Source organism: Myzus persicae, unplaced genomic scaffold, assembly GCF_001856785.1.
Source record: "Myzus persicae strain clone G006 unplaced genomic scaffold, MPER_G0061.0, whole genome shotgun sequence".
NCBI classification, from domain to species: domain Eukaryota; kingdom Metazoa; phylum Arthropoda; class Insecta; order Hemiptera; family Aphididae; genus Myzus; species Myzus persicae.
In genome coordinates, this window is record NW_019103906.1 from 68,157 (window position 1) to 84,251 (window position 16,095).

Below are 16,095 nucleotides of genomic sequence, written 5' to 3' on the forward strand. Positions count from 1 at the left end.
ATTTAACATCAAAATCATGCTCTCGTATATTTCCTTGTTTTGGAATTAGTCTGTCACTGACTGCAAAACATCGTATCATAGGTGGACAACGTTTTCTAGTAGAACAATATTGTACAAGATTTTAATATAAAAATGTATTTTCGTCGGTCATGTTTTTTAAAATCTCTATTATATAAGGTTTCTACAGCGATCATTCTAACCTATTTTTAGATTTATTTTGATAATTACTACAGATTAAAGATAAGACAAAATAACATTATTTACATTTTCCAAGTTTTTTTCTTTAGGCACGTGTTGGAGTGGGGCTGGGATTGTAACGATTTATCGTGCTTCGATGTATTTTGGGAATTTGGTCATGATGTGATTGGTTGTGAGGTTTTCCTGATGCATGTGTCTCACATCATATTAAATAGGTGCCGGTTTTATTGGTGACGAGGAAGGATTGAGGGAATATTTGTTATACTATGACTAGGATGACTATAATTTTGTCTCTTTTTTAAGTTAATGGAAATTTCAATATTGTAATGGAAGGTTTATACATTTCTTAAATATTTTTTGTAAGTGGTATTCCGATTTTCTGCTATGCTTCGTTTGTTTTATGGTTGATCGTAATATCGTATCATAATTGAGTATAATATACTCAATAGTATTATTGAATGTCTCTGAGGTTGAGGTTATACGTGAACATTATGGTATAATATTAATTCAAAAAGTTCATTCATACATTTTTTTTACAACACGGATACTAATACCACTGTCCACTGATAGTGTTATTCTTATTATTATTTCGACTTGTGTCTAGAAAATGTTCAAAGTTCAGTAAGCAAACCTCTATAATAGGTACTTTAGGTACAATTATTTACTTTCCATTTTGTTCTCGTTTTGTTTGTTGTTTAGGTACTTTATAAGAAATATGAATAGCTTACGCGGTATTCATAAATATATACCGGTGTACAACAATCGTACATATAATGCTATGTAACATATAGTTAGTAGTTGCGATCACATCGATAGCTGCACTCTGAGACGCAACACATAATTAAAATAAGTGATTAAATACTTTCTTTTTCGAAGTAAAATGTTTTTTTTTTGTTTGATTTGCATACAATCGAATCGTTTAAAAGTTTAATATTATGATTTTCCCCTCTCATGAATGGACAAATATCATTATCTTATAAAAAGAATCAAGGGATCAGTGTTTTTGAATTTTGAGCGAATTAGTAATTCGCGAGCGCGTCCTCTTTATCCCGTTCTTGCAAAACCCGTCATCGTTGTTATATACGATTAGGTTCCTCTATAATACAGTGTATTATGTATGTACCGTTGTCTTTTTAACGAAGAATGTGTGCTATTATTTTCGCTCGTACGAACTTCAAACACGTCGGCAATATCCGGGAATCATGTGTTTGCGTTCTAACGACGAAAGGGTAAACATAATAATATTTCAACAGTATTTGGTGAACGCGAGCAAATTCTGCGTACATAGTGTGAGTCGTACAGTTGCTATAACATAATAGGACGTGCCCGTGAAAGGCAAATGAGCTTATGTACTTACGCGTGCTCGTATATGGTATATAATAATATAATGTAGGTACACACGACGCAAGAGCGGTACAAAAAATAATACCTATAAGGAATAGGTTAGGTAGGACGTGGTAGATATATATATATATATAATACAGTTGATACTGCAATTTTGAATTCGTTAAAATAAGCATAATATTATTATACCTGTGTAAGTAAGTACCTAATATTATACTTGCGGTGATTTATTTAATTGCATCGGGTAATAATATTGTTGAGTAATACACAATAATACTGTCGATATACATAAAAAGTATTCTATTATTATGACACTGTACGCGTGTATATATCATAAAAACTCGTTTGATTAGAAAATAGGATTAATGTATACGTTCGATTTATGCGTATCCATCCCATCGAGCGGTGGCCAGAGAATAATACGATTTAAAATAATTAATAATATTATTACCTATTTTGTGTTCAACGACACGCGGAATACAAAAAAAGTGGTATCGACCATAGCGGGAGCGCGATACCAGCTGCTGTTTCGCCGCGGTATATCGACAGGTTTATAATAAAATAGGATATATGTACCTACCTATAATAGCTCTGGTATTAGGTATATAACGCTTAAAAAGACAATTAAATCGATCTGCAGCGCAATTATTATTTGTAACGGTGGTTCGTTTTGTCGTGTCGGTAATGAGCTCTGTCGTATAGACCACCGCAATCGTGCGCTTAAGGTAACGTGGTTGTGGCAGTGTGTGAGGCGGGGGGTTCGTAATTGCGATATAAGTTATCCAGGGAAGGATTTATAATCCTTTTGGATAAGTGTTTCCGTATAGACGGGGGTTTGAGCGCGCTGTATTACAAGAGGTTTTATCAATACGACTCGTTTGGTAATTATACAACTTTAATAATTAATAATATTATTTATATAATATATTATTTTAATTAGTACCTTACTGTACTATTTCAAGATGTATGTTACTAATGCTTACACGTGATGATGGCTAATGTCATATTTTGCTTTAATTATATATCTTAACATTTCAACCAAAGATGCATACAAGTAAGGGTAAAACTGCTGCGGAGACCATATTATTATCAATACTCTAGAATTACCGGATGCTGGTAATTACTCAAAATACTTAATTAGTTGATCATTATTTCTTTATTATTCTTAATAGCTTATCAATTTTTATCACTTTACAAAGTTAGAGAATCAATAACATCAACCCGATGCCTAAAGACAACCTCATCCTTGGGACATCGGTGAGTTGCATCCCCGCGAAATCTGGCACTGCGTGTGTCATTTTAATAAAGTTAATAATAGGTAGTCTGCGAATTGACAATTGGTTGGATTATTTAAACAGCGTCTAATTTATATTAATATACAGAATGTAACAGCAATGGTACAACGAGAACGAGATTATGGGGGCCGAGCTGAGTAGTACGTAATGATTAGGTGGTCGACGACGGAATATGTCACTATTGCTAATAGTAAATAAAATTGTATCAAGCTACAACTACGGATATCGGCTTGCCGCCAATAGCGATAATATTAAAAACAACGCATGTTTGACGAAAATTATTTCAAAGATTTGAGGGTATTATCATTTGGCGTATTGTTTACCGCCTGTTATATGCTCATGCAAATGAGTGCATTACTATTCGCGACTGGTACGACGGTACCCGTGGGACCTATAAACAAATAGATGCCAAATAGTTTTTAAATTATTATTACTTATCGTACGTTGTAACGGTGCGTTTTCGAGCAGAGGATATTTTTGCGCTCAGTTTTATTCTCTCGCGCGCGCCAGGATTTAATTTTAAACTCGGTGGCGCAATGCCGCTGGGAAATAATTTACCGCGAGCCAAGCACATTTCGCCGCACTCGCGGAATATCGTTGTGGAGCATAATAATTAGTACGAATGCGTGCCATTAATTCGATTCACCACGATAAAATATATAAGACACTGTGCCGTTTGTTTTGGGTTCAAATGTACGCACAGAGTTCATTCGAAAAATTAGCATTAAAATCGATCGCTCGTCTTCGAATTACATAAACGGAGTGTAAACGTCTGCCATTATTATGATGTTTATATTACACGATGCCGAATAATAATTTTAGAGAGGTTAAAACTTTACATTTCGTGGCACATTATAAAACAACACGATTTCGAGAAAATATCTTTTATGTGATGGAAGGCATTATTCGGTTAAAGTCGCTATTATAATATAATTTTACTTTCCATGAGTTTACGGTGTATTATAAACTTTTAGCTAGGTGTACCTTCCCATAATATATACAGCGTGCTGAGTAATTCACACCAGTCATGCTCACACCTCTTTCCCTCTCAATGATTCAGTTATTCAAAAAACACAAATTCGTTATTTAATGACGAAATATGATTGAGCACGCTTGGTCAATCTGCACCCCGTATATTGTATAATATTATATGTACATAATAGGTGCCTCTTTATAATTTAATTTATATGTTTTAGATGTTTTAGTGTGGGTTGTATGTTTTCTTTTCAAAAGGAAACTGTCGTTTCGGTGGCCTAAAAATCAGGCCGCAGTCGTGGTCGTAGAAAATCGTATACAAAAATTAACGTACTTGGTCAAAATATGTCAGTCGAACTTAAATATAGTATATATATGTATTATTACTAGGACTCGACGACACGTGATTAAATCAACCGTTAAAACATTATAACTTATAATACGTATCGTTGTACTAGTCGTTTTGTACGCCCTTCTCGCATCAATACTGCACACTTTTCTTACGGTTGAACGAGATACCCTGTTATGGGCATACGCGATATTATTATTAAATCCTGCCCACGCCGTCAGTCCATATAGTTTTCAACTACATCATTACGTTGAAAGGGCCCAGTGCACATTATAGTACAAGTGAACTGTAATAATAATTGTCATAAATCATACGCGATGAAGTCAAAGCGGAAGTACACGCGACCATGTATCACACGTTTTGACAGTGAAACAACTCCCGTGTCCTTGCCAAAATTAGTCCGCGATAAGCACAACTATATTACGAAACTATAATAGTACCTATAATATTAATCTACCTACCTTTCTGGCTTCCTTTCGAACGTGTTAAGACGTCGACTCGTTTTAAGCTGAATAAATAAAAAATCGCAGTTTACCTACACATAGGCACAATATATTGTATACACTGTGATTTGTCAACCCCATTCACTCCCCTCCCCCACCTATCACTTTAATAATGCATTTTTTCTAATATTCTGATTTTTGGAATTATTTACTTTACCATTTACTTTCCACGACTTAGATTTTTTAAACTATTTAAGCACAGTATTTTGACAATACAAACTTTTTTTTTCAAATGTGAACTCCCCTTTTTTACTCTAAATTATTCAGCTGTTTTATTTGGGAATGTTCATATTTCTAAATTGAAATTCGAACTAGTGACTTTCGAGATAATAAACATTATGCACAAAGGTTAATAGGTATAGTTCATGGTAATGGCTAATGGGCTTAAAAATATAGAGGCCTTAACGATATGACTATAATATTGTAGTTACTAACACTAATATGTATATATAAGACTACCTTTTTTTATAATTTGTAATTTTTTTGTGTCTAGTTAGTATACTAGATTAAATATTACGCCTATTTTATACTATTGTGTAACCATTTTTAAGGATTATTATCTTAAATATAAACATTTAAATAACTCAGAAACAACTCGATACAATTTTAATTTAGATACGAGTATATTAATATAAAAATAAATAAATAAACAGTTTACTGTAAAAAAGGAATATTTTCATTTGAAAAAAAAAGTTTTTATCGCACCTGATATGATTCAAAAAATCTAAGTGTTTAAAAATGTGGTCTTCAAGTATAATTATACTTATAGTTGACAATTTCAACAATCAGAATTTGAAATGGAGGAGAATAGGGTGGTGATGTGAATGTAATGTAAATCATCCCGTGCCCCTATAGAATACGAATGTATTTAATTTAATTACTATTTACATACTTATTTTACAATTATAAGACGATTATACTTACCACTGACTGATAATAATATCTTGAACGCTTTTTGACGCACCAAAGTTTTTCAAGGAAAAGAAAACGTACAAAATCGCGGGAAAACTGTTATTATTCGTTCGTTTCGATGTGTAATAATATAATAAACATTTTTCTGAAGATATTCAATATTGTGTACACTGTAGGTGTTCATGTGGTAGAAATATTATTATTATTATTATTATTATAACATCGCTGCAGTAACCGAAATGTTGGAGCGGGGCGTGCGTGTGCGATATATAATATGCGAGAGCATTATATCGGTTTCGGTGAGATTGCCTATTAAACTGCTGCCCGGCGACCCTTTTATCGTTTTTGATAAATCGATGAGGATCCCGCGGCTGTGTCTGTAGCGTATAATAATATGTTGAGCGTGTGCTCGCCGCGGATGGATAAAATCTCCACGGCCGTTCTATATAATATTAACTGTATGCTGGTTATTCCCTCTGTATATACGCATAATGTTGTATGGAAACATTTAGCGGCATAAGTGCGCGGCGGTGCAGGAGAGACGCGAAGAGCTATCTATATTATTATTATTATTATTATTATTATTATTATTATTATTATTATTATTATTATATACGAGTAAGTATATATAGACATAATATAAGCTGAAATGGAGCACTGACCAAGACGAGGCTTTGTTTGATTGATGGTTTTCGCGTCTCATGAATTATACAATATGTGTGTTGGCGTATGTGTGTGTGAGTGCGTGTTGATATGTGTGGGGTCTGTTTTCCGGGTGCAAAAATGTGAGTGGTATAATTTCTTTTCACCCCTCTCGTCCCCTCGATACTACCCGACGACGTTCTTTTTGTTTTCCCCGAGAACCCTATTGGACCCATTTTGCGATGTTGTTATTTCGTTTTCTATATTATGCGTATACACTATACCTATAGGCTATAAGCATTCAAAACGGTAACTATCTTAAATGTGTATAAAATATTGAAAGTGTGTGTGTGCTTGTGTACGCGTACAAAGGGGGTGGAGATGCGAGAGATGAAAATAGGATGAAACTGAATGGGAAGGAATGAAAATTGTTTTCATCCATTTTTGGCTCATTATTATTCGTGTACAAATATCGATTCAATTCCCAAAAACGATGGGAAAATCTGCACAGCTTACCTTTGTGAAACAAATTTTGAGATGTCAAAAAAAACATAGTGCATAATAATATATTTAAATTAAAAGTTTTTTTTTCATGTTTTTAAACGAGACTGTTTTTTTTTTTTTTATGAAACACTTTAATCGATAAAGAAATGACTGTATGATAAATATTATAATATTAACATTGAGAAAACTTCACATTAGTTGACAAACATCGTATCGTATTGAAATAATTTTGTTGTAAGAATAATCATCGTCAGAATTAAAAAAAATAATGATACAAAGACATAAAAACATAAAGTCAGTCCATTTGTATATTGTATACAAATTATATAACCACACAATAAAATGAACATTTTTTTATATCTTACATTTTGATTGAACTAAATTAAATTACTTTGTATTTGTATATAATAGAAGTATAAAATAGAATTATTGTGGCCAGCCAGAATGTGCATTGATATTAATTTATAATTATTTAAACTTTAAAGATAAAACTGTTGTACATCATAACTGTATTATAATAAAGTTATACTTATAGTACCTCATAAATACACATTTATATACAAATAAGTCTGTAGGTAATACTAAATAGAATACATCATCGAAAAATATTATCAAATATTGTTCTTTGGAGTGGTAAAATTTAAACATAAAGTATAAATGTACAATGTACAATTATTTAATTAAAATGTTAGAACGACTCATCTCGTGATGCATAATAATATAGAGCAGTGTTGTGGTTATCATTAGTCGGATACTTGTGTTTGAACTTGAAAAATGTTGTGAAAAATGAATATGAACAAAAATGAATAACACTTACTCGGAGGATCTTTATCCGAGAACTATAGTTCGCACTCGAAACTTTTATTACCGAGATCATATCGTATTTTTATGACCGTCTAGCTCATTTTTTTTATACTACACACCATTAAGAGAAACTACCCGATGAACAGTTTTATGTGAGGCACACCGGTGATTTTATGTTGTTCAAAAATCACCAACCTTATAGGTTACTACTGAATTTTATTTTTTACTTTAGTAAGACGTATAATAATATGGAATTTCTCATACGAAATAAATATATTTAGACCGTAATTAAAATTCTAAACATACTTATTTTGAAAAAATATAAGCTTATTATTATACATAGTTGTAGTATAAATAATGAACGTCAACGTCAAATATTAAATGTGCGTTGGTTGTAAAAAAAATGTGCTAGGTATACAAAATATTGTGTAATTGTTATTGTCATTCTAAAACCTAAAGTATAGTTTTAACTTTTGTTTGTCCAAATGCAGGTCAGTTGTAACTTGTAAGCACTATTATAAAATATGTAACATAATATAATATTTATTTAAATATTTATATGTAATCAATTGTAATTTACCATGTTATGGGTTTCAGTTTGAAGGGGATTATTAAATAAACATATTTACACTAATCTTACCCTACTAATTATTCTCAAATTATTAATTGTGCTGACTTCAGTTTAAGAGAAATTATAGTTTAAGAAGTCAAACATTATGTTTCCTAACTATGAGTACTTGTGTGTTTTATTGAGCCTATTATAACGTAACTGATATACAAAATAGTTTCTAGGTTAAACATAACATATATAGCAAATTAGTATCAACAAATACAAAACACAATGTTTTGAGTTTGCATTTATGCTACATTTCATATTTAATATATTTATGCAAATTAATTCTGTTGAATAAATTTAAAATACACATTTTCCTGATTTGTTTTATACCAATAATTGTTCCAATTGAGCATAAATATTTGTCTGAATTCAGTTACGATATTTTTACCATTTAAATTCCCTTTGTACAAATGATTTGTGTGATTCGCAGAAATTAGATTGTTTAGCAAAATATTTGATTATTATTTAGATTTAAATAATTTTTATACTTATTGGCTATTGCCCACATTATCATATTGTTATAAACACACTCTACTTCAATAACCGTTATTTTGAGCTTGACGGTTATACTACTTATACATATACTAGTGTTGTAATAAAATGTTTTAGATTATTGATCAAAAAAATTAATTTATTGATATTTTAATTTTTAGGGTTCGAGTTTGGGCCAAGAAGTTTTCGATGTGGTTGTGCGACATTTAAGCCTTCTCGAAACAGCTTACTTTGGTCTTCGCTATTTGGATTCTCAAAATCAAACTGTAAGTTAAATTACAATTTATGAAAATAGTATTTACTAATATTAAGTGTATTAAACACTTTTATTAATGTTGTTTATTTAAACGATCTTTGATATAATTGTTATTACTTCGCATTGGATAATTAAGATTTTTACGAGTCATAATAGTAATAACTAATAATATAGCCATGTTTAATATAAATAGGCTTTTGTATTGTGAATAAAACTGGTAAATCAGAGAATACATTTATTTTATGACCTAATAATGACCTATAAGCAGGTTATATAAAGTAGTTTTTATAAGTAATAATATTTATAATGACAAACGAAATTAGGTCCATTGTTTGTTATAGGTAATTACTAAATAGTATACATTCATAAAGAATAGATGATTTTATACTAATTATAACATGTAATATGTAGATCATTATAGGAAAGTACAAAAGTCGTAGATACTAATTCTCAAATCCTAACAGATTCACACTACCTACTATATTTGAGTCTATTTATATTTCGTAATTTGTATGTAATTTTTCAATGTAGAAAATTATACAGTCCACATGTTTGTATAGTACAATACGCATAAAGAATGATGTAATAATTCAGGGATGGTTGTTGTTGTGGGTGGGGAGGATATAGTACCTTCCATGGACAACACTTTGGCGTGAGTGTTTAATAAGGAGTTATGCTTATTTAATTAATTAAATAATAAGACGTCGGAGCCATTGTCCACGCTTGAGCCTTTTGGGAGGATTTCCTGGGATAGAGAAAGATAAAATAGGGATTGAACGATGGGGGTGTTATGACATTGAAGGTGGCTTATTCGTGTTGAGTCGTGAAGTTTGACTACTTCAGTGACCTTAAGAATGTAGATTCGTGTGTAGTATTTGCGTGTCTAACTTCTTGGTAAATCTGACCAAAACTAATGTTTGGGAAAATCTCAATATTATTATGATATAAGTGTATTCCCTACTAACAAAATGAAAAAAAAAATATTTTTAAAAGTTAGTGTAAAGTTAATTGGAGCTCTCAGATCTGGACATTAAGTCATAGTGGCTATACTTGTAAACAGACCTATATCGTGTGAACTCTGTTGGATATGATTTGAATGACGAGCGGAGGAGCCTAAGTTATGACTATTACGACTTTTTACTTTTTAGTCTGAGAGTTTTTCATTGAAATAGTTGAAGATTTTTTTTGGCGGTGCCTTAGAGTTGAATATCAATATATTATATATGTATAGGCTTTAAGCAGGAAATTATAATTCCGGTTTTGAGGAAGATTTTTGAGTACCTATTTCCCCTCTTTGTATGAAATTTTAACCCGAGAAAGTGACCTCTTGTTTCGATTCATAATGATATACCTACCTGTGAAATCGTGTTTAGCACTCAGCAGCTAATAATGTTTTACGCCCCACAACTTTTGCCACATTATTTTGTTATAGCACAATAGTGTATGTGTGACCGTCCTGTTATTATGTTCAATTATTATTATATTAACACAGATGCATTGTTAATTATTGTGTACATCATAACACACGCATACCTATACAATATTATTATGTGTGTATCCATACGCGGTCGATAATGGTTTATATTTTGTATACTTTTGTTTCAGCACTGGTTGGATCTGTCCAAGAAAATGAACAAACAGATGAAGGGTACGTACACGTATTTATTTATATTTAGTTTAAATACCACGTTATATAATATTGCGCTCTCGATTTCGTGTTAAAACCTTTTCGGCCGAAAGTTCGCTCGCGGGTGACCCGCCTGCAATCTCGCATGTGTTATTGTCGTCACCGCAACCACGGTTTCGGTTAGCCCTCCCGGCAGCCGCGGAAGTTACGGTGGTGCTAACCACTATTTACGTCCACGGGGGGGCACGCATAATATATTAAATCGGATATATATGTACCTACATATATACACTCGTGACGCTTCGGTGGGGATAGGGGAGGGCGTTCGGAGGCTTATTAATGGGGTTAGTCGCGCGTTGGATACGCGTTAAAGCCGTAATAATTGTATAGTTGCATATAAATAAGCCTGGGCCACAACCCTTGTCAACAGTGCTCGGTCCATTTTTTTTCATCCCACCCTGATGTGTATGTGGAATGTGGATACATATTATATTATATTATACGTTTCAGAATCAGAACTGTTATAGATTCGTACCATCTAATTTCTCGGAAATCGTACCGATATGTATATCGTATTAAACCTACACAATACGGAGTGATTCAATTACGATGAAAAACCATATTTTCTTTAAGTACTTTGATTTTTTCTTTACCATTTAAAGTCTTGCCGTCTTTATTGTCTTGTTACTCGATCTAAACTTCTTGTTCAAATGAAAACAACCATTTTTTACTGTTAACTTCATTGAATGGATGATATTTTTGAATATTTTAATGCATTTAAATCGAAATTTAAACCAACAGTTTCTGAGTTATGAAACTTAATAATATTATGTACCTAGCATATAAAGATTATAGTCTATAACAATGTTTTTATGTACAATCTATGAAATATATTTAATATTTAGTCTCTAGATTCTAGTATATCGTGCACTGTATTATACTAGAACAATTTGCACAAATTATAACATTTTAATACATTCATTATGATCAGAAATTACTTATTTTATTCAATATCATATTTTCGAATCATCACAGCTGAATTTTCTCAATTTATAATACTATTGTCGACTATTACGGCCTTAGTATTTAAAGTTCGGTAACTTAGGTGGGTACTTTAAAATTTCAATAAAAATTATCCTTCGAAAAATTTGAGTTGGTAATAGTATTATATACTTAAAAATTCTAAAAATCATAATTCTTATGAATTCAACTATTGAGTTAAATGAAGAGTTGTAATTAATTATTAAAAAGCCATGCACGTAAACCTAATGCCGCTGTATTTAATAATGTTATGATCGATGTCCTCCGAGATCTATAACATTACTCTAGACTAGTCCTTGAACACCCCCCGCTAACACTATTATAGCAATAATAATAACAATAATATCGTAACTGCTGTGCATGTTATTACCTACTGGGTACACACACGCCACTGCTCTCTCGACCCGGGGGTTTTAATGGCAGTAAAAAAACATTTCGATTAAAATCGCCAACGCTCGTGATTTACGACCCAATAACGCTCGTATCGGCTGCGGCTCCTTCCTTGTCGTATACGACCTATATTATAATAATATATATACCGGAATTGTTTCGAAACGTGCAATAATCCGAAACAACGCCATAATAACACTTCACAGTAAAATCGATATACCTATTTACCTTTTTTCAAAACGGTAAAATTGATTATTGTACACCGTGAGTCAAGACATGCAAATATACATTAGTTTATTATTTTACAGTGGGACACTTACCACAATCATCACCCTTACAGCCAGTATTCCAAAGATAATATACTATGCTTATATAATATTTATAATTGACGTGGTATATCTTGTATTTTGAACTTACTCGATCAGTCTAAAAATCAGGTGAATTTATAAACAAATTAATTTGATTTACAATAACTATAAGTTCGAAAATTCAGTTTGTTTTAGTTGGTTTTTAAATTTTTTACAATTAAAATACAAGGCTTTGTCGATTTCTTACGCCACCCGCGTGCATTGAAGCTCGACGAACGCGTTAAATAATCTCGTTATAAAAACTAACGATTGCTGACGGATTTAAATACAAAGAATAATGAAAAAACTGAGATTATTTTAGGGTGGTTGTCTTAAATCAAAAAAAGCGTACGTGAACAACTCGTAACGAAAATTAAGCGCGCTCGACGGAGAGAGAGATCAATATTTTTTTTAATAACGAGTACTGGTGGAAACTAATTTGGGTGTCCATTATTTTTGCTTGTGTTTTAAGTAGCTGTAAAACGTACTTGTAATTAATTTCGCGACATTAATTACGCCGGATATTGCCGTGTGTGCGGGTGGGTGGGTGGGTGTATATAGTGGAAATCCGTCGGAGAGTAGTCGGCCAGGTAAATATCGCATTTTGTTTTATTGGCAATATAAAAACGGAGCGACGTCTTTATGCTCGTAAAAAAAAAAATAAGTAAAATAAATCAGGAACGCTTTTTAAGATCAATTTTGTGGGCAAACGTCTCTTTTATTAAAGAATTCTCGGAAGGATATTATTTTTTTAATTTTTCTTTTCGGTTTTTACCGACCCACTAGCTATACACGCAGTCCTAACGTGATGAATTTAGTATTATTAGGAACAGTCTGAAAGTTATTCCCGCTGGGAAAGCCAACGATGTTGGTACAAAGTTTGATGCTCCACGTCGACTAATTGTCCCTCCCCTATCCCCCTTACACTCGTCGCCATCGCCATGTCCGAGTGGTTGTTGTTGGATACACACCTACCTCCGTATAATACGTAGGTACCTCCATTATTACCGTTTGTTATCATGCGTGTTGTGTGCGGCTCACGAACACGACATAATATATAACTATATAAATACTCAGAATTGTACATATTGTATACATATAGTTGAATCTCATAAAAGTCTTATTTAGTTGTCTACACAGAAATCGTATTAAATAATAATATTGTTTTGTCTTGAAACCAAATCGAAAACTACATAGATAAATATTATGTTATGTATATAAAATACCAATATAGGTTGGTCACAGTCTTAATTTTGGCGTTTTTACATTTTAGGTAACGAGAACTTCACGTTTTACTTCGGTGTGAAATTTTACGCCGCCGATCCGTGTAAGCTGGCCGAAGAAATCACCAGGTAAGACATGAAAATTGCTCAATACGTTATAATTTACAATATTATTTTAATGGCTAAACGTTGTTAGGTTTGCATCTAAATATTGAAGGTATTTAAATATTTTAGTTTCCGTTAGTTAGCGCTTGTATAAACAAGTCAAAACCTGAAATACTGCAATGTATAATACCAAACCTACATATGATATCATTATATGTACCTATCGCTCATCGACGAATTCGATCTCGTACAAAAAAAACCTATTGTGCCTACGCAGTAATTAGCGACAGGTTAAATGTCTTGAAATCAAACGCTCGATCGATTTCGTGGCATATCTTTTTTTATATAACATATTTTATCGTATGTATTGAACAAACATAATTAGAAGTAATTTCGGGGACCGGAGACAACTCCAGGTATACTGCTCATATTTTATTATCTAATGACGCATTCAATAATATTGTTTAAATTCTGATTTCTGGAATGTTTTATTAGTATATTATATTTAAAGACCGTATATTTTCAAATATTAAGGTTGTTTTGTACTTGGCTGAGCATAATATGCTCGATAAATCACTTTGTACGAATCGCTTTTGTACACGTACTTGCTTACGAGCGGATCGTTATTACAATTATATACTATTGTGAAACGTCATGTAAAAAAATTCTTGTCACCCATCGTAATAGGTGCTTTTACAGGAAAATAATAACAAAATATTATACACTAGCCACTAGCGCGCACGCGCACCAAATTTCTCTGTAATTACTCTCGGCTGCAGTTAAACATCCGTCGAGCGACCGCGTATCGACAGTCTGAAGTGGGTACTTGTACACCCAATTATTGGATCTGGTGATTTACGACGGTTTTAATAATACCTGCGAGTGTGTTGGGTTTACGATCGATCGACTCGCGGTCGGGTTATCGACGTTATAGCAGCAGAGGATGTGTTCGGGTCGGCTGTCGCGTGGGTGGCAGCTGTAGTTGTTGTACCGCGGCTTATGTAAATAATATATTATATTATTATAATATCACATTTTGCCGGCATGGGTACGGTCGGGTTTTTCGTTATTTTTTTAGAGCCGTGAACACGAAATCTGATAGAAAAACGCGGCGTAATCCCCTCCTCGGCTCACCCCCGACACATAACACCGCCAGCACAAGTTTTAGATCGATTAGATAATCAAAACAAACACACTGCGAGGCGATATAATGTATGTTATTGATATATTTTTAACGTTGGTAAAAATAATTTGCGGCGCATAAATTATAACATTACCAATAAATTATTATGGAAACTGCACGAGGAAACCAACATTTCGATCCTCGAGGTTGTTGCAGTGGAGAGCTCGCGCCCTCGCGGTTAATATTATATATTATAAAAGATTTTTATCGTTCCGAGGCGCATATTATTAAAAATAAAAAACCGCGTGTCGCAATCGATTTAAACTCCCCGGGAGTGTTTATTATAATATTTTTATAATATTGTATAATCAAGACCGCTGCAATTTTATTTTACACCGTTCGCGTATATATTTATAACGTCGGTATCCAACTGGCCACCTTCATTATTGTGTAAGGACGCAAATTTTTTTCTTCTCCACTGTTATCCCTATATAAGTATACGGGTTCATTAATTAAAGTCATCCGTATATTATTATATATTCAAATAATATATATTATTATATTGTTTTTAGAAAACTCCGTTTGAAACTAAACTCCATTTATTTTATTTTACTTTTATTTATAAACAATAAACAATGTAAAAATAGTGTATACCTGCTTTTTTTTACATAACAAATTTGTTTTATTAAAATTGACTTTGTTTTCAGATTGCATTCATTTTGGTAGTAGATTTTTTCGTCACTTTGGCTTGTATTTTGTTTTTGGATAAAATAATTGTATTTTTTTCCTACTTTTTTTTGTCTACTATTCGTTTATACAATCCACTCGTATTTTTAATGAAAATAATATATTAAATGTAAAAGAATTTGATTTTTTTCCTTTATTTGTTTATTTTTTAATTATCTTATTGTCTCGATAGTAAACAATAAAACTTTGATTTTTTCGTCCTATACTTATAAATAGAGTTTCTAAACTCAATGAAAAGTTTACATATTACTTTTGATCGAATAAATATAGCCAGTGCCTAGTGTATTGCTAAGTCCATAACTAAATATTTACAAACAAAAGTCAAAACTTCATAATTCTAAAAGCAATACCATACGAGTATAATATATGAATCGATTTTTATCAACTCGTCTTGGAAGAAATATGTATAGCGTTATACATAGATGGGTACTGACTAAAAACAAAATAATATCTTAAATTTACTATAATACATTTTAATATTAAATCACTATATTACAAACACTTAAGACCAAATGGAAAACAATTATTAGGTTTATATTTTATGGCGAGTTCTTTGAAATTTCTTTTTTTTTTAAATACACGAAAATAAGGTTATTATGTGG

General features: G+C 32.1%; 1 protein-coding gene across 2 annotated transcripts in view; it reads left to right on the plus strand.

The window, feature by feature from the left end:
- The window catches only part of LOC111036151 (band 4.1-like protein 4), a 149,726-nt gene that overhangs the window by 60,030 nt on the left and 73,601 nt on the right, over positions 1-16,095 (plus strand). For both annotated transcript variants that reach the window (XM_022318069.1, XM_022318070.1), the window contains exons 3-5: positions 8,796-8,900; positions 10,496-10,538; positions 13,569-13,647. In XM_022318069.1, coding sequence (XP_022173761.1) covers positions 8,796-8,900; positions 10,496-10,538; positions 13,569-13,647 — 227 coding nt within the window. The remainder of the gene's footprint in view (positions 1-8,795; positions 8,901-10,495; positions 10,539-13,568; positions 13,648-16,095) is intronic.